This window comes from Macaca fascicularis, chromosome 17, assembly GCF_037993035.2.
Source record: "Macaca fascicularis isolate 582-1 chromosome 17, T2T-MFA8v1.1".
NCBI classification, from domain to species: Eukaryota; Metazoa; Chordata; class Mammalia; order Primates; family Cercopithecidae; genus Macaca; species Macaca fascicularis.
Genome location: NC_088391.1, coordinates 89,246,327 through 89,266,912, shown reverse-complemented (window position 1 = coordinate 89,266,912; position 20,586 = coordinate 89,246,327). Strand labels below are relative to the sequence as shown.

The window sequence follows — 20,586 nt, the reverse complement described above, 5'->3', positions numbered from 1 at the left end:
TGGATTACAGTTACTGTCTTTTGAGCCCAACACTTTGTAGAGCTACAGGCTTTAATTCTAATCTGTGTGGTTGGTTTTTCATTAAACAGGAGGGCTTCATGTTTTAAAATGACATTCTGAATATTTTACCTGCTTTAAAAGGACATTCTGAATATTTTACCATTTATCATCTCAAACATGAGGTTCTGTGTTCGCAAAGAGGTTTTCAGGGACAAATGCATGGGCAGAGTCTGGCAGGCTCTGGGGACCTTTGGTGACAATCGCACAAGGGCTGCAAGATGGCATCAGGTTCTGAAAACGCACACATTTACTAGGAGGGCACATGGTTATTTTAAAGGCTGAGGGAAGAAGGTGGCTCCCCTGATTACGTGGCCTCTTCCTGTTCCAAGGCCCTTGTAACATGAGAAGTAGCTTCCTGGGTACTAACTCTGTCCACTTTTCTTACCATGAGCTGTAAGCTGAGCACGCTGGCCGTGATGCTAACTTTAGAGATTTTGCAACACCTTTAGTACTGTCCACTGAAGCAATTCCAATCAGTCTCACAGGAGCCAGAGGCTAAGGTTTACTTGCTGGGCACTAAATAAAATTAAACCGGAAGACACAATGAAAACATAAAGTGCTCAAAATGCGATCAAGTTTCCTTAGCAGAAGGGTGGACATGAGGAGAGTGGCAATGATTGTGGCAGGAGCAGACAGAGGGACTTCACTTCTAGGGACAGCAAGAGTCACACATCACACCTATTTGATGCCTTGCTTTCAGTAAGAGTAATTTATTTCATCTGGAAGACCACCGTCTTCTCTTTTCTTATTAAATATAAGCAATTTACAATTCCCCTGCAGTCTAAGAGAACACTTCAGCAGGACGCGCAGGGCGCAGAGCAGCAGGTTCTGATAGGGTCCCCTCACCTGTAAGAACACAGGCAAGTAGAAGCTGGATCCAACTGAAGACGGGATGCCCAGAGAAAAGGGGAAGAACAAAGGGTGGCTAAACTGGGCACAAGGAAAGTGATTCCAAGCCATGCAATAAGAAAAACTGAGATCATCTGGCAGGACGCAGTGACTCACAACTATAATCCCAGCACTTTGGGAGGCTGAGGTGGGCGGATCATGAGGTCAGGAGTTCGAGACCAGCCTGGCCAATATGGTAAAACCCCGTCTCTACTAAAAATACAAAGATTAGCTGGGCGTGGTGGCATGTGCCTTTAGTCCCAGCTACTTGGGAGGCTGATGCAGAAGAATCACTTGTACCCAAGAGGTGAAGGTTGCAGTGAGCCAAGATCATGCCATTGCACTCCAGCCTGGGCGACAGAGTATCAAAAAAAAAAAAAAGAAAAAGAAAAACTGGGATCATCTTTTCCAAAGACCCCACTTGCTGTTTTCAAGCTGCACCCAGGAGTCAATACGCTTCTCCTTCTAGATGTCTGGGTGCTGCTGTCAATAGGATGGCATTCCACTTGCAGTTCAATAAATAGAAAAGAATCCAGCTTCTTGTTTAACAGCAGACTGCAATTTAATCTCCTATCTATATCAATGAGAAGCTGAGAGAGCTATTCCTGGAGGCCCAAGGCATTAACTACGGGGCTAGAGTCACTTATGCTTTGCAGAACCACAGGCCAGTTTCTCTGTCTGTCCCACTTCTGTATATGCATCCCTTATCACAAAGCACAGCTGACATGCAGCTTCTCCCAACATCCCCTCATTCACCATCTGCCAAAGAACAGCACCTGAAATCTCAATAGTCAGTCCGTTTTTGCTTCTATAGGAATTTGAGATGCGAGAGTCCCAACACATCGGCCCTGTGAGGGTCTCTGTGCCTTGTGCCAAGTGGGGAGTGATGGAGAGACGATAAATACCTTAGGAATTTCAGGTCAATTTCAGATCAATTTTATTCAACAGTGAGCCAAAAGAACTGTCTCCTTGGAAAAGACTTCTTAAATGTCAGTTCACACTGGGTGCCAGAAAACAAAAACAACAAAACCAACAAAACCCTGCTCCGTCCAGCTGAGCTCGTGTAACTTGAGGAATTTCTCAGCACTGACAGAGGTGCTGGCCATGCACCGGGCACATGCGGCTTGATGGTAACAAGCTGTATGGAGTTTCAGAGCAAGGGCCAGACTGGTAGACAACTGCAAACCTCTAGAGACAGTGATTCACAAACACTGAAAAGGTGCAAAACTATTTGCAAAACAGAATTTTTAATGGGAAAAAAAAAACGGGGGGTAGGGGGATACAGGATTTGTGCCTCCAACTTCCTGAGCAAGAAAGAGGCCTGTTGATTCACATGAAGAAAAGGCACGCTACTGACGCTGCTTATTCCAAACACGACGACATTCCTCCAACAGCCGGACCTGCCCTTAGATTTATTTCAGCACGCAGAGCTCAGGGCAATGCAGGTTTCAACGACAGGAAAACCAGCCCCAGTAAACCAAGACCCAGCAGCCTCAGTAAAAGGCCCTCCTGTGGTCAGCCAGCCCTCCGTCCTGTGTTGCTCGGCTTAGCAGCTCGGGCTGTGCCTCCTCTGCAGGTAGCTCCCAGAAGGCTGCTGCCAATTCCCGGCTGCCTTTGCCTTCTTTGCTGATTTGAGGATTCTAACTGGACGTGGATGATTAGCAGCAACTCGTTCAGAAAACATGAAGCAGTGGGAAGTCTTCATCACTGTCTCCCCGGAGCTGCACGTTCTTGTATCTGTTGTCCTTCCTGCCGCTGCTGTGGTCATGGGACATCTAACAGGTACCTCAAACGTGACCTGGCCAGAAACACCCTGACTCTCCACTCCCTCCGCAGTCCTCCACTTCCCTCCATCCTTTTCTCACTTGAGTAACCCCTAACACCATCTCCCCCCAGTCACTCAGGTCAAAAATCTAAGCGCCCCCTCTCCCTCCCTCAGAGTCCACCACCACCTCATCACCAAGACAGAGTGACCCTGCTTCCAGTACCTGTTCCAAACACAACTACTTCCCTCCATTTCCACTGCTACCTATTGGCGGCTTCTTTGCCCCCATCATGGCCATAGACCACTGTGACCACCTCCTCACAGGATGCCCCGGGACTCTGCTTCTCCCCCCAAAACATCCACATGGCAGCCGATCTTTCAACACTACGTGCATCACGCCTCACTCCTACCTCACCATGGTGCTCCCAACGCTCCTGCCATGCTGGCCCTCCTTTATGTATCTGAATGCTTGCAGCTGACTCTCGCCTTGGGCAAAGTACTGACTGCTCCATCTCTCCAGAAAGCTCTTTCTCAGTAAATGACTGATGGCTCCTTCTCACTTCCTCAAGAGGCATCCCAGACCAAGCAAGCTGAAGTCATCACCCAGGCACCTCTATCACATCCTCCTACGTCAATTACTAAAGAGTTCTTGCCGCTATCTGATATTATCCTGTTTATTGAATCGCTTTCTCTGTTTCCATGAGAGTATTCTTGTCTTGTCATCACTGCATTCCCAGCGCCCAGAACAATGCTGGCACACAGGGCACACTTAATAAATATTGCTAAGATATCAATATCTTCATCCCTTTGATAAATGATGATCAATGATGACCCAAGATACTGTGCTCTGTACTGAGAGGGATGAGGAAGGATGTGATGGCCTTGGTATTAAACAGTCACTGCTTGAAAACCATGTGTGATAAGAATTAGGCTGCTCAGATGAGTGTCCTCTGAGGGATGCTCTTGAAAGGGAATCATTTTATCTACACATGTTCCGGCCAGCTCTGCCCTCTTTAGAACACGGACAGTCTTGCCTCAAATTATAAAATGAGGCTGGGCACAGTGGCTCATGCACATAATCCCAGCATTTTGGGAGGCTGAAGCAGGTGGATCACTTGAGGTCAGGAGTTCGAGACCAGTCTGGCCAACATGGTGAAACGCTGTCTCTACTAAAAATATAAAATTAGCTGGGTGTGGTGGTGTGCACCTGTAGTCCCAGCTCCTCAGGAGGCTGAGGCAGGAGAATCACTTGAATTCGGGAGGCGGAGGTTGCAATGAGCCGAGATTGCATCGCTGCACTCCAGCCTGGGCGACAGAGAGAGACTTCGTTGCAAAAAAAAAAAAAAGTATATATAAAATGAGTAGAAGTAATGATGTGATGATGGTGATAATGACGATGGTGATGGTGATGATGACGACAATGCAAACAGTGATGGTGATGACAATGGTGGTGATGATAGTTACCATTTACAGTGTCCCTACTGGATCCCAGCTACTCTAGTATAATACTGCTTATCCTCAAAACCACTCTTGCCAAGTGAGCATTAGAGTCTGCACTGTAAGAGGGGAATTAATGGCAACACAAAGGGAGAAAGTAACTGGCCCGTCACAGCAAGTGGCAGGATGGTGGCCGAAGCTAGGTCTGACTCAACGCCTGCACTTCTCCCACTCAGCCACTTTCAAAAGAACTGACCTCCGGTTCCTGCCAAATCCACCACCCACGGCAGCGGCAAAGATAAACTCTGAGTTGACGTGTTGGTTTCACAGAAGAGATTCACATCCAAAACAGTCCATGATGTGACATATAAGATGGAAAATATGATTGACATATAAGATGGAAAATATGATATCAACAGAGTGTAAGCCCAGGATTCACTTCATATCACAAGAAATCAGGCTTTAGGGAAAACAGTACTTCCCCCTCCACCATTTTTGTAAGCAGGACTGGGAAAGAGGAAGGTTAAACTGTTCAGTACAGAACAGATGCTGGTCAAGTAAACATTATGAAAATGTTTGTGTCATTAATTGAGAACATTCATTTTCTCTTTTCCTCTGTACCCTGTAGCAAAAAAATATACAGTTTCCAAACCACTAACCTTGTGAGTTCTTCTTGGAGTTGTGTGTGGTCAGGCGGAAAGAATTTCACCACAAACTTAACAACAACATGCTTTGGCCCTAAAGAAGAAGAAGAAAAAGAAGTAAAGCATTTATTGACTTGTGTTTCAAATGCCATTAAAGAAAAAGACTTTACAAATACAAATAACGCATCTCATTCCAAGCTCCCAAGAGCACATCTGCCATTTTCCAAGTCACTTAACAACTGGCCAGGTTCAGCCACTAATTCACTCTTCCATATTGTGGGGAAAGAGAGATTCGTTTTTAAAAAAAATACTATGACCAAAGTACCACATCGAGCTATTAAACTTTTTCTCTGGAGACTTAAATTTTATCTAGGTTTTTTGAAATAGTCATTTATCTTCAAAAATGTATCTAATTGGCTACTTTTACCCAAATAATGAAAATGTACATCAGTTATGCAATTCATTATATTTAACTATTTATAAGGTACAGTTGCAAATGCGTTCATCAAATATGTTTTCAGCCTTTTGGTGCTCTTCTGAGCTCTGGGGAAAAGATACACCAGACGTGGCCCTGGCTTTGTCTCAGCCAGCCAAGGCCTTTATGAGTATCTTACAAACCCTCTTACCAATGAGTTTAGACAAAATCAGGAAGTAGATAGGGAGCAAGGGCAGGGGAGAGATTGAATAAGATGAGTAACTTTTCAGAATTAAAAAGAAAAAAAAAGAAATAAAACAGGACAAACAGACTATAAAATAATAATCTGTGGCCGGGCGCAGTGGTTCACACCTGTAATGCCAGCAATTTGGGAGGCCGAGGTGGGCAGATCACCTGAGGCCAAGAGTTTGAGACCAGCCTGGCCAAGATGGCAAAACTCTGTCTGTACTCAAAATACAAAAATTAGCTGGGCGTGGTGGCGGGCGCCTGTAATCCCAGCGACTCGGGAGGCTGAGGCACGAGAATCATTTGAACCCAGGAAGCGGAGACGGCAGTGAGCTGAGATCGTGTCACTGCACTCCAGCCTGGGGTGACACAGCAAGACTCCATCTCAAAAATAATAATAGTCATCATCATCATCCTCTGCGATTTGGGTTGGGGTTTTTTTGTTTTGACGCGTAAGCTACAATATAAGCCATCTTAAAAGGTCTGCCATTTGGAATGATAGCAATATATTTATGTTCTATGAAATATAAGATACCATAATGAAATCCAAATTTTAGCAGTATTACAAAAGCAGAAACATGTCTGTTTTACGTTTCACGATCATATACAAATAGTAATTATGTATTATAATTTCTGTGATCACATATTCAAGTTTAAAAAAATGCAAAAATGACATAAAATAAAGATGTTGACAATATCTACAAAATCGGGAGAAAAAAAACAAGGCATGAAAATTAACAAACTCTTCCATGTCAATTCTGGAGCACAAAATAACAGTAGCAAAATGAGGAAGACGAGAAGGCTGTGCTACTTATTCTCTGCAATTTTCACTGAGTGGCTACTCAGATCCTCAGAAAACTTGAAACTAGGAAGATGCTAGCACTCAATGCCAAGTGACAGCTTTGTCACACGTGGCCTGTCACAGCATATGGAGGAGACAACTGCACTAATGCTCCAGCTCTGACCCGACCACAGTCAACTCTGTCTTCAGGTCTGAGCCAAAGATATACCTTCCCACTGTTAGCAGCTCCCTTCCTGCAGGGGACAAATGTCAATCTTCTAGACTCTATGCTACCTGGGCCCATGAGGCCGGGGGGCTTCTCTTCGCCCCCAACATTAGTCACTGCCTGCCAGGCATGTTCGGGACACCCAGCAAATATTAAATGATGGCCATTTCATTGTCAGTAACTGCCTAATTTAAATTGTAGATGATCAACATCAATTTCAATTGTGCAAGGACCACGCAGAAATTGTGCTGCGTGTTTATTATATCCACATAAATTGCTGTAAGTGGCCCAGTGGGGTTTCTTAATCAGACATACAAATGATCCCTCAGGTATCGTAAGCTTCCTGCTCAACTAAAAGGACACAGTATTCTCAGATTTTTGTCCTGACAAAAATCTGAGAATAGAGAAGGGAAGACACAAGAAGAGAGAGAAAAAGCAAGCATTCTTTTTCTTTGTTCCTCCCCTACACATTCCTTAATCTTTTCTTTCCAACACACAGTCTAAATGCATACATGCCAGGCTCCCTTCAGGGTTCTGTTGCTACTCAGAAAAACACACACACACACACGCACACACATTTTCCGCGACCCTTTTAACCAAACAATACTTGCATTCTGATTTCACAGGCTTTGAAGAGGAAGGACCAAAAACCTAAAAACGATGTTAGGAATAAATGGCTCCACCTCTCCCCTTCGAAAGTGACAGAAAGGAACAATGGCATAGACAAGACAAGCTCAATTATTCTGGGGTTTAAGATAATAGCAGGCTTCAGTTGTTAATCAAAACGATATTTTATTTTCCAAGCTCGGTTTTGATTACCAAACTGTTACACATTAAAACTGCAGAAGACACACATTTTAATAGTACATGGATTAGTGGATGATGAAAAGCAATTATGGGGTAGAAGAATTTGCGTTTCCAGTGCTTCATGCCACAGGGCGAGAGATGTCTAGACATGAAACTGTCTGGCTTCAGATTTCACATCACTATTAAACATATGGTATATACTTACTTCTAATCTGTTTCACAATGGGTTTTAGGAGATCCAGCCACACCTAGAGGGGAAAAAAGAACAGATTGAGACCTAAATTCTCAATGAAAGAGTGCGAGTATTTTGAGATTTTGTTTAAAGCTGTTTAAAATCAAAATATTTTTGAGGATATGAGGCCGTCTGTTCCATTTTTCTCCAGAATGCCATATCTTACATTGTCTACCGCTTTTATAGAACAGATCCTAATTTGCTAATATTATCCCTGAGCTTGAAAATTAAAATTGCTCCTAGACTCAGATACACATGGTTAACTAAGAATTTTTCTACTCTCATTTATACGTTTATCATATTTACCTATTTGGAAATTTTTTTTTTTTTTTTTTTTTTTTTTTGAGACGGAGTCTCGCTCTGTCGCCCAGGCTGGAGTGCAGTGGCCAGATCTCAGCTCACTGCAAGCTCCGCCTCCCGGGTTTACGCCATTCTCCTGCCTCAGCCTCCTGAGTAGCTGGGATTACAGGCGCCCGCCACCGCGCCCGGCTAGTTTTTTGTATTTTTTAGTAGAAACGGGGTTTCACCATCTTAGGTTTCACCAGGATGGTCTCGATCTCCTGACCTCGTGATCCGCCCGTCTCGGCCTCCCAAAGTGCTGGGATTACAGGCTTGAGCCACCACGCCCGGCCTGGAAAATATTAATGAATGATTTCATGTGTGACTACTAGCTGAGTGAAATATATACATTCCTTATTGAAACAGAATACACAGAAGTGTCTAGAACAACACATCTTTGAGGGATGCGGAAGGGGAATGAATATTTACAGACCACCACCTCTGCACCAGCGCTACCTATAAGCTACTGACCTTTCCAGACAAGGCCAGAGGGATTCTTGTTACCCAGGAGTGACATCTGAGACTCGCAGAGGCTAATCTGTCCCAGGTCCCTCAGCTAAAGAGTGGCATTGCTAGGATTGAAATTCAGTCTGTCTAACTTCAAAGTCCAGACTCTTTTTCACACATCTGCTTCTTGGTACACAGTTTGAGTAACAAAATTTTCAGGGAAGAGAGAAGCCTGCTGCCCTTATTAATGTAATATAAGTTGACCATCCCATTTCACATGTTTTTTTCTTTAAACTCCCCCTTGAATTTCTAGTCATTTGAAAGGGTTCCACAGAAGCTCATATTTGCATATATGACAAAACTAAGTTAATGCGCTTAACATAAAGAGGGTTTTATAAGTAAATATGAAAACGAGAAACAGCCCTTTAGAAAACCATGCTGAGAATCACATATAATTTACAAAGAGAAAACGCCAACAGCTAACAGAAAACTGTTGACGCTCAGGAGTAATTTGCACTAGAAATGCATATTAAAACAATTAAATACCATTTCCACCCATTAAATTTCCATCTAGATATGGCTGTACACACACTTACTTGCATGTTTATATTTTATAATAGCCAAAGTTGGCCAGGGTTCAGGGAAGCAGGCACTATCTTACTCTACTGATAGATGTGTGGATTAGTACAACTTTTCTGGAGGCTTATCAGAGAATCAGGACCTAAGGCCTAAAAAGTATTATCCAGCCATTTCACTTTGGGAAATTATGCATTTCTGCACACACAAGGAATACTAATTGCAGCATTTTTATAATCATAAACATTTTTTACAATAACCTAAATTAAGTAGAATAATGTACATCAATATGACACATTACCATGCAGGCATTAAAAATCAAAAGACAGGCCAGGTGCGGTGGCTCACACCTGTAATCCCAGCACTTTGGGAGGCTGGGGGGGGGTGGGGTGGATCATGAGGTCACGAGTTCGAGACCAGCCTGGCCAATGTGGTGAAACCCTGTCTGTACTACAAATACGAAAATTAGCTGGGCACAGTGGTGGGCACCTGTAATCCCAGCTACTCAGAAGGCTGAGGCAGGAGAATCACTTGAACCCGAGAGGTGGAGGCTGCAGTGAGCCAAGATCATGCCACTGCACTCTAGCCTGGGAGACAGAGCAACACTCCGTCTCAAAAAAAAAAAAAAAAAAAAAAAAAATTCAAAAGACAGGAGCCACAGGAGAGCCTAGACCTTTATTGAGATTTCCATGGCTGGGCAAGGCCGGGTGCACAGTTTAGGACTGGCTCGTTGGAATAATTTTGGCAGTCTCTTAATTATAGGAGTGGTCTGGAGTTGCTTGTGACCAGGCGCTGAGAGGATTCAGGCAGAGGAATATTGCTCCCAGGGATGGGCGGGTCAGATAAAGGAGGCAGCCCTGGATTGGTTTCTTTGTATATCAAAGGTGGTACCCCCAGCTGGGCCCTGCTAGCTCTAAGAATTGGCTAGCACTGGGAGCGGTGGTCTCTTCTTAGCAACAAAGGTCTTTTAAGATGTCAAAACACCACAATATGCAGAAAATTCTCTATATATGCAATACATATGGAAAGAGCAGAGGTAGGGGGCAAGCTTCCCTGAAAATGACCCTGTGCTAAGATCTGAAAGGGAAGAAAGACAAGCAGAATCTATGAAGAAAGACAGTAAAAACCCTAGTCCTGATGCCCGGACGATCACCACGGCTGCAGAGCAGGGCAGGTGGGTCAGGAAGAGGCCTGGCCCCACCAAGGCCACATGCAGATGCTTTGTCCTTATCCTAAAACAATGGGAAGGATCTACCCCATGGGGAGGACACGGTTAGATTTGCATTTTTAAAAGATGAGTCTGGCAGCATGAGAACAGGTTAGAAGGAACAAGAATGGATGCAGGTTGAGCTGTTGGCAATTGTCCAGGCAAGACAGGACGGTATTTTGAACCAGAATGGCAGAAGTAGAGTTTGAGAAAGTAGGTGGATTCAAGAACAACTGAAGAGCTAAAAACCAGTGGAATGCACTGATGGATATGACGCCCAAGGAAGGAAGGTGACAATAACCGGAATGACACTGAGATTTCTGCAGCGGGCATCTGGGAAGCCACTGGTGCCATCTCCAGAGATAGGGAGCACTGCAGGATGACTGGGGCTGAGAGGTTCTAGCCATGTTAATTTTCTGAGGTGCCCTTGGATCATACAGGAAGAGACAGTATACAAACAATGACATACATTTATCTGGAGCTCAGAGGAGAAGCCTAGCAAGACATCTCACATTTAGAAGTCGCCACCACCCTGACTCCGTGTGTGATAAGATGGCCAGCATAGAGTCTAAAGAACTAAAATGCATGAGCATTGGCCAATACGTCCACCATGGACAGCCAGGTAGGAGCAGAGGAGGCGCGAAGGAAAGGAAGGAGAGAACTGTATCATGGACATCGTGGGATGACAGTGTCCGCAAAGGAAGAATCCTGAGAACTGTCTCAAACTCACAGAAGATGAGAACTAGTCCTTGATTCAGTGATTCAGCGGGTCACGTGACCAGTGATGGGTCTGAACATCTGGTGGGTGGGGAAGAGAATGAATGGCTTCATCAAGAAGCTTGGCTGTGAAGCAAGAGGCAACAGGAATGGGGGGTGGCTGGCTGGGGAATCAGGTAAGGGTATTGTTCATTTGCTTGTTTTGTTGTTGTTGTTTGAGACAGCGTCTCACTCTGTCACCCAGACTGGAGTGCGGTGGCATAGCCTCAACTTCCCAGGCTCAGGCAATCCTGAGCTTGGGCTCCCACCTCAGCTTCCCGGGTAGCTGGGACTACAGGCACATGAGGCCAGGCCTGGCTAACTTTCATATTTTTCGCAGAGACACGGTTTTGCCATATTGCCCAGGCTGGTCTCGAAATCCTGGGCTCAAGCAACCCACCTGCCTTGACCTCCCAAAGTGCTGGGATTACAGGCTTGAGCCACCGTGCCCAGCCCATTTACTTGTTTTTAATTGGAATGACCTGGGTGTATTTGAGAAAGGGAGGGGTTGAAAATAGGGGCAAGAGGCGATGACTGGTGTCCAAAGAGACCTGAGATGATGCGAAGACAGAGCTCTAAAACCCAGGACACTGGCTAATGACAGATCCAAGGAGGTTCATTTTCTGTGTTAGGAAATGAAGGAAACTCCTCTCCGATGCCTTCTGTTTCCCTTGTAAAATCAGAGGGCTGGAGGATTGAGGAGAGTGGAGAAGCTTCCAAAGAGTCATGCTGCCTGAGAGCATGAGTTAACCAGAGAGCCCACTGGGAGCCTGCTGTCCCGGCCACTAGACTCTCTCACCACCGCCAGGGTGGCCACAGAACCAGCCTAAACTTCTGCAAACTGCCCAGGACGAATCAATGACACTTTGGCAGTGTGGCTGCCTATTTTATGAATTGTTTTTAAACATCTCTCCTCTGTTTCTGGCATTTCTATGGAAAGCATCAAACACAGGCGCCGATGTGAGCCAAGGGAGCATGTGGTTTTATAACACGTGGGGCTGGGAGCGCAAGATGGGCCTGGGTAACTCAGTGTATTCAGCAGCTCCGCAGCGGGAACGCTACAAGGCGCCGATCACACTCCAACCCAACAAGGCTGAGTGAGGACGCACGGTCTGTGGGGACCTATCTGTTTCCCAGCTAGATCGCAGAGCTGAGGGAGAAGGTCTGGGGCACGTTGGACTTAAACCATTAGAAATGGATGAGCTGGGAGCAGCAAAAAGAAAAAAAGAGGTTGCCAGTCAACTGCAGTGAAAGCACTGGCCTTTGCTATGCAGGGAGGGTCACAGGGAGGCGAGCAGAGCTGGACTGGGTCATCCCGGGCTCGTCACTTTTTCCCGCATCCTAAGCACACTGAAACCAGTTACAGATTAGTTAAAAGGTGACAGAAACACCATAAGCTTTCTCTAGAGGGTCACATTTGTTATGATCTCTTTAACCCCAAACCCCTACCCCTTCAACCAAACCGTAGCCCCTGTTCTCACTGAAATCCATGCCGCTGATCTCAGAACACACTTACACATCCACATGGCCTGACTGGAAAGGCATCTGGCTGAAATGAATGGACCTCTAGAGAAATCTCATTCCCCATCAGTAGGATTCAAAGATGCACCTGCTTACTGAATCCAGGCACTTCTACCAGGGTTTGAAGGCCTACTGTATTTACTAGTTTGCTGAGGCTGCCGCATCGAAGGACCACAGACTGGATGGCCTGAACTACAGAAATTTATTCCCCCACCATTCTGGAGGCTTAAGGTGCCAGCGGCTGTGGGTTCTCCTAGAGCTCCCATCCCTGGCTTCCAGATGGCTGCCACCTCGCTGCATCCTTGCCTGGTCTTTCCTCTGTGTGAGCATTTCCAGTGTCTGTGTCCAAGTGGCCTCTTTTAAAGAGTAGGGCCCACACCAAGGGCCTCATTTTAACTTAATCACCTCTTTACAGACTTAAGCTGAGTGCTCACGCCTGTAATCCCAGCACTTTGGGAGGCCGAGGTGGGTGGATCATCTGAGGTCAGGAGTTTGAGACCAGCCTGGCCAACGTGGTGAAACCCCATCTCTACTAAAAGTATAAAAATTAGCCGGCCGTGGTGGCGTATGCCTATAATCCCAGCTAGTTGGGAGGCTGAAACAGGAGAATTGCTTGAACCCAGGAGGCAGAGGTTGCAGTGAGCCAAGACAGTGCTACTGCACTCCAGCCTGGGTGACGCAGGAGACTCCACCTCAAAAAAAAAAAAAGCAACACACTCTCTGAATACACTCACATTCTGAGGAAGTCAGGGTTAGGGTTTCAACACACACAATTTTGGAGGGGACAAATTCAGCCCGTGGCACTGTTTTTCCACAATTCAGCTGCAATACCGCCTTTGAGCCCATTTCAGTCAGGACCCTGATTTCCTCCAATCCGATTTGTCTCTGATCCCTTGTTAATGCTACTTTCCCTGTTTGGAACACACACTGCTTCGCACTGAAATACAGTCTGAGAAACGCATCATTAGGTGACCTCGGCATTGTGTGAGCTTCATAGAGTGAACTTACACACATCTAGGTGGCATAGCCTACCACTCACCTAGGCCAGGTACAGACTACTGCTGTCAGGCTGCAAACCTGCACAGCCCCTTACTGTGCTGAATACTGAGGCAATTCCAACACAGTGGTAACTACGTGTGCATCTAAACACAGAAAAGGTACAGTGAAGGTCCAGGATTATAATCTAATGGACCACCATCGTACATGCAGTCTGTCATCCATGAGGTCAGTACGCGGTGCGTGGCTGTACTCTCAGGTGAGAGGAGATACTAAGGTCAACGTATCAAAGGCAGGGCAAGCTGAATCACTGTCCCCAAAGCTGTTCTCCTCTTTCTCAAAACATCCTTTTTTCCTCTGTTATTCTGGTGAGTAACATTTTAAGTGGATTTCATAAGCAACTGGAATGTTTGAGGTGTTTTGGAAAGCGTGTTATTAAAAGATAAACAGTGACTTAATATAAGACAAGGGGCAGGGAAAGGACTAATATTTCTTGAGCACCCACTGTGTGCCAGGCAGCGGGTAAGTGCTCCACACATTCTCATTTAATATTTGAAACAATGTGGTCATTTCACTCATGAATGAAGCCAAGCTCAGAGAGCTTATTCGAGTTGCTCAATGTCACACAGCTGGAATCTGACATCAAGTCCGGCTGAATCCAAGACTAATATGCTTCCCTCCAAAGCTAAAGGACTCAACAAAAGTTCAGTTCTCTTCTTAACTACCAAAACAGCATATGACAAAAACAACCTGTCAACTGTAACATATACAGGAGCCAAGAAAATATTTGTCATAGAAAAATATTCAGTGTCTAGAATTCATTGCAACAAATTAGTCTTTCTGCAGCTGACTCCTAAAAGAAAAGCCCGGCGCAGTGCGTGGTGGCTCACACTTTTAATCCGGGCACTTTGGGAGGCTGAGGCAGGCGGATCACAAGGTCAGGAGATCAAGACCATCCTGGCTAACACGGTGAAACCCCGTCTCTAAAAAACTACAAAAAAATTAGCTGGGCATGGTGGCGGGTGCCTGTAGTCCCAACTACTCGGGAGACTGAGGCAGGAGAATCACTTGAACCTGGGAGGCAGAGGTTAGAGTGAGCCAAGATCGTGCCACTGCACTCCAACCTGGGTGACAGAGCAAGAAAAAGAAAGAAACAAAAAAACTTGACTTTGAATTCTTTGTAATAATTTGTTTCAAAGTAATTTAAAAAATTATTTTACTTTATTAATTTTACATTTGGTTATATTTAAAAGATATGTTAAGTGTGACTTTCCCTGTAAACACCTATTACTTTCTAGAGATTTTCACTTCTGGTCAAAATAGAGTAACAGGAACCGGATTTATTTTCCTACATAAAACAACTCCAAAAATGGAGAAAATATATGACACAACAGATCTGAAAACACGGGACACCAAGCAATGAGAAACGGTGATCTTTAAGAGACAGGAAAATGAAAATGTGATCCCTGTGAGCGCCCCAGCTTGCTGCCTTGAGTGAGTTTCCAGGCTCTGGCGTAGGAAGAAGGAACACAGGTAGGATGTGGCCAAATCCACGAGTGGAAGAGATGGAGGGGAGAGTTCAGGGGGACCAAAGGGATGCGAGTTCACAGGACAGAGTACCAGAGAGTAGAAAGATACCTAAAGAAAACTTAAGAGAGCTACAGGGGGTTATTCTTGAATGTGTGGGAAGTAGTCAAGGTCATGAAAAAAAAAAAAACAGGAATGTATTAGAGGTAACAGTGCCTGGTGCTTACAGGGGGCCAGGAATACTACCTATTCCCATCAGCCAGTCTGGAAAACCTCATGATTCTTGGGGCCTTGGCAGAGTGCTGAAGAGTCCTGCTTTAGTAGTCAGGAATAATTCACCCCAGACTATGCCCTACAGTGTCCCAGCTAACAAGTCTTAAAAGCCAAATCCAAAAGGATCAAATTGCTTCCCAATAACTGTATCCCAGAACAAATTCAATAAAACTTACAGTAATACAAAAGTATGCAGCATATCTGACATCCAATTTTTAAAAATCAGGTACAAGAAGCAGGAAAATGTGACCCACAAGGAAACAAACAAAAGTCAATAAAAACTAACCTAGAACTCACACGAATGACAGAATCCACAGAGAAAGACATGAAAATAATTATTCTAACTATATTCTATATGTTGGAAAAGTTGAGATATGGAAGATGTAAAAAAAGATCCAAGCTAAACTTCTATAGTGAAAACTGCACTGTAAGATATAAAACGTTATGCTCTCTGGATGACTGTAACAGCAGATCAGTATTGCAGAAGAAAATATTAGTAAAGTTGAAGACCTAATAATAGAAATAATCCAAAATGAAACACACAATATTAAAAGAGCAACAAAACTGTAGAACACTTAAGCTGCCTAATTTACAGCACATCCTCACTTACCATTGTCAATAGGTTCTCAGAAAACTGGTACTATAAGCAAAAGGGAGTATAACAACAAAGGATATAAAATGAAATCATCAAAAAATTTCAATTGAAAGGAAGGCAAGAAAAAGGAACAAAGGATGATGGCTAGACAAAAAGAAAACAAACAGCAAGGTGTCCAATTTAAACTATATCAATAATCACATTAAATGTAAATGGTCTAAACTCTTCACCCCCCATTAAAAGGCAAGGATTGTTAGTTTGGATTAAAAAAGAAAGAAGCAAGTATATGCTGCCTACAAAAATATACTGCTAATGTAAAGACACAAATAAGTTAAATGAAAAAGGGTAGAAGTATACCATACTAAAAAATAATAATTTAAAAACTGAATTGGCTATATTAGTGTTGGACAATGCAGATGTAAGAATAAAGAATATTGCTGGGGATTTTTTAAAGGGTAATTTCTTGGCTGAGCTCGGTGGCTCACGCCTAATCCCAGCACTTTGGGAGGCAGGTGGATTACCTGAGGTCAGGAGTTCAAGACCAGCCTGGCCAACATGGTGAAACCCTGTCTCTACTAAACATACAAAAATTAGCTGGGCGTGGTGGCGGGCATCTGTCCCAGCTACTCGGGAGGCTGAGGCAGGAGAATTGCTTGAACCTGGGAGGTGGAGGTTGCAGTGAGCCGAGATTATGCCACTGCACTCCAGCCTGGGCAACAGAGCGAGACTGTCTCAAAAATAAATAAATAAATAAATAAAAATTTAAAAGGGTAATTTCTTAATGATAATGCAGTCACTCAGTCAAGAGCACAAAACAATCTCAAATATTTATACACTTAATAACAATTTTAAAATATGCATGATGAGGAAACTGATGAGACTGCAAGGAGAAACAGTCATGCACCGCATAATGACAATCGAGCACAGGCACATAATACATCAGTGGTATATATTATAATCCCGTATTTTTACTGTACCTTTTTTAGTTTAGAAACACAAATACTTACCATTATAATTGCTTACTGTATTCAGCATAGTAATATGCTATAGAGACAACCATATAGCCTAGGTGTGCAGTAGGCACACCACCTGTTTAAGTATACTCTGTGATGTTCGCACAATGAAATTGCCTAAAAACACATTTCTCAGAACATATAGCCACCATTAAGTGATGCACGACTGTAGACAAATCAACATTTACAGAGATTTTAATATTTCTTTCTCAATATTAATATGTAGGCAGAAATAATAGATTTGAAAAACACTATCAACCGACATAACCTCATTGACATATATTGAATATTCTACCCAACACAGAACATACAGTCTTTTCAAGTGCATGTAAAACACTTTGTCAAAATAAGACATATTCTGAACCATAAAACAAATATCAGTAAATTACTTTAAAAGCTTCATGTCATATGAACTACAATTTCTGACCACTGCGGAATTCAATTATAAAGCAACAATTGAAGAATTTGTGAAAAATCCCCCATAAATTTGGAAACTAAATACCATACTTTTAAATAAATAAGAAACCAAGGGGAAATGAGGAAGTACTGAAAATGAAAACACAATTTGTGGATGCCACAAAGAAATCAACCTTTGTGGGATGCCACAAAAAAAAAAAAAAAAAAAACCCTATTAATTTAAAAAATAATCTATTACAATTTAAACATATGTAATCTAGGAAATTAGATCATTCAAATAAGCAAAAATTTTAAAAGTATGTTTTTCACCATTAGGAGATCATCGTTAACACTTTAGGAAGTGGTTCTCAAAGTTGAACATGTATTAAAATTGCCCTAGGTAAGGGCTTGTTGAAACATACATCACCGGGCCCTGTTCCCAGAGTTCTTAATCTGGGATGGGGCCTGAGGATGTGCATTCCTAGCCAGTTCTCAGGCAATATGGATGCTGCTTCTTGGTCTGGGGACCACGCTTTAAGAACCAATGCCTTAGTACATACATTTCCAGATCTCTCATTATATGTGATGTGTATGAATATAAACATTCATATACTTTTTAAAAACCAAAATGAGATTTTGTATTTTTTTCAGACAGGGTCTGATTCTGTCGCCCAGGCTGGAGTACAGCAGCGCGATCTTGGCTCGCTGACACCTCTACCTTCTGGGTTCAAGTGATCCTCTTGCCTCAGCCCCCTCAAGTAGCTGGGACTACAGGTGTGAGCCACCATGCCTGGCTAGTTTTTGTATTTTCTGTAGAGGGGTTTCACCATGTTTCTCAGGCTGGTCTTACACTCTTGAGCTCAAGCGATCCACACGCCTCATCCAACCAAAGTGCTAGGATTACAGTGTGAGACATCTTGCCCGGTCACCAAAATGAAATTAAAATTTTTTTTCACATTTTATTTAACCCCATCCATGTAAAATATTACCAATTAAATATGTAATCAATATAAAAACATGATTAATGAGATATTTTGCTTTCTTTGCTAGTCTTTGGAATCCCATGTCTATTTCATACTTAGATTACATTTCAACTTGCACTAGCTATGTTTCAACTGCTCATTACCTAATGCTTAAGAACTTTGGATAAATGAAAATATACTTCTGTCTAAGACTTCTTTCCCTCTACATAATGTAGTATACCATAGTCTGTTTATCCATTCTTCTCCTATGGGTACGTGTGCGATTTCCAGTTTGGGGTTATGAATAAAACTGCAAAGAATATTCTTATACTTATTTTTATGAACATATGCTTTCATTTCTGTTACATAGATACTTAGGAGTAGAATCACTGTGTCAAAAAATTGTTGTATATTTAGTTTAATAAGAATCCTACCAGACTCTTTTCAAAATTATTTTATCAGCTACTTCTTTTTTCAAAGATTTGTACTTTTCCATTTTGTAAACTTTCCTCTCATCAAATACACAGGCAATTTTCAAATTCCTCCAGTTAACTAAGAAATATCCTTACTGATAATCTGTCAAAACTAATGCTCAAACCAGGACCGTGTTTCATAACTGGTTATGTCTTCTAAGTCTCTTTTAATCTATCCTACTACCTCCCCCTACCTTCCCTTTTTGGCAACACTAACCTGGTGAAGGAACCTGTGTTTAATAAAATTTGAACTGAAAACAGTAGAATATGGTTTTATGTATTTACAAAAATAAAGCTTTACATGAAAAACAAAGTAAAGACAGATCTGTAAACCAAACTACAAAATCAAATGTAGTACAGGCTATCCCTATGCACTTGTGTACTGAATTCATTAAGTAGGATTTGGTATTAGAGATATATGTGAAGGGAAGTTCGGGAATCAAACCAAGACCATATTACAATGCAATATGTGGGGTTTCAGGGAGCCTTGACTTGGATGGGAAGCTTTAATATCTGCAATCTTTACTTCTTAACCAGGATTCAGCAGACCTCAGGCATGGTCCTTGTAAAACATCAATTACTCAGTTTAAACTATTTTAAAAATCATTTGTTTAATTTTCATGGGCTTCAAATGATTCATTTCAAAAGATTTCACATGGGTATTACAGTTAATTGAACTTTTAAAAATTATGGTAAGAAGACTTAACATGAGATCTACCCTCTCAAAATTTTAAGCATGCAACACAGTGTTAACTATAGACAAAACGCTATACAACCCTTTACACTATCATTTGCTTATTCTGCTTTATACCTTTTTCCTTTCAACCTCAAAAAATATTTAATATTAAAATAAACAGATGCTTAAAACTGCACAAAGCAAGCCGGGCGTGGTGGCTCATGCCTGTAATCCCAGCACTTTGGGAGGCCGAGGCAGGCAGATCACCTGAGGTCAGGAGTTCGAGACCAGCCTGACCAACATGGAGAAACCCTGTCTCTACTAAAAATACAAACTTGGCTGGGCATGGTGTAATCCCAACTACTCAGGAGGCTGAGGCAGGAGGATTGTCTGAACCTGGGAGGCAGAGGTTGCAGCGAGCCGAGATTGAGCCACTGTACTCCAACCTGAGCAACAACAGTGAAACTCTATCTCAAAAAGTAATAATAATAATAATACTGCACAAACCATATGTATAGCTTAGTGAATTATTAGATGGTAAACACCCTTGTATCCATCAACCAAGTCAAGAAATAGAACTCTGCTGGTCAACTCCTTCCAAACTCAACTCCCGCCCTCTACAGGTAACCACTATGCAGAGTTTCATAGTAACTGCATGAGTCTGTAATGTTTTATTTTGCCACATGGTGCATCTTTATACACCAGAGTTTAGTCTTAAGACTCAACCACTCTAGTCTTAAGACTCATGAGTGGTTTAGCACCATCGCCTTGGGTAATAAGTATGTTTTCACTCAGAGTTCATGGGAGATCTGGTTAAAAGTGTGTGGTGCCCCCACCCCCAAATTGCTTAGTCTTTAGTCTTAAGACTAAACTCTAGTGTATATAGATGCACCATGTGGTGAAATAAAACATTACAAACCTATGCAGTTACTCTGAAACTCTGCATAGAGGTTACCTGTAGAGGGCAGGAGTGTATACTGTTTAATCTATAGCTTCCTCTTCCATCTCTTTCTTTTCCTCACTGTTGACTTGTAGGGTTTCCTGGAGTTTGGGTTTTGCTGACTGCACGCTCACAGTACTATTCAACATGATCGTCTTCTCTGTAGTTTCTGCAATTTGGCAGCTGGATCCACCTGGATCCTTTGGCAAGGCCAAACATGGTGTCTCAGGAAGAACACATTGAAGTCTCTGTTTTTTAAACATTATGACCTTGATACATTTACATTACTCATTTTTATGTGAAAATTGTTTCCTAACCTATTTAGAAGTAGTCATGGTTCAGAGTAGCTTTCCCAAGCTACTCCCAGAGCCTCCTTGTCTATTGTTTC

General features: G+C 42.9%; 1 protein-coding gene across 8 annotated transcripts in view; it reads right to left on the bottom strand.

The window, feature by feature from the left end:
- FARP1 (FERM, ARH/RhoGEF and pleckstrin domain protein 1) overlaps positions 1-20,586 on the bottom strand; it is a 303,757-nt gene that overhangs the window by 76,580 nt on the left and 206,591 nt on the right. For all 8 annotated transcript variants that reach the window (XM_045376837.2, XM_074021301.1, XM_065533409.2 and 5 more), the window contains 2 exons: positions 7,475-7,517; positions 4,810-4,888 (listed from right to left, as the gene is read on the bottom strand). In XM_045376837.2, coding sequence (XP_045232772.2) covers positions 4,810-4,888; positions 7,475-7,517 — 122 coding nt within the window. The remainder of the gene's footprint in view (positions 1-4,809; positions 4,889-7,474; positions 7,518-20,586) is intronic.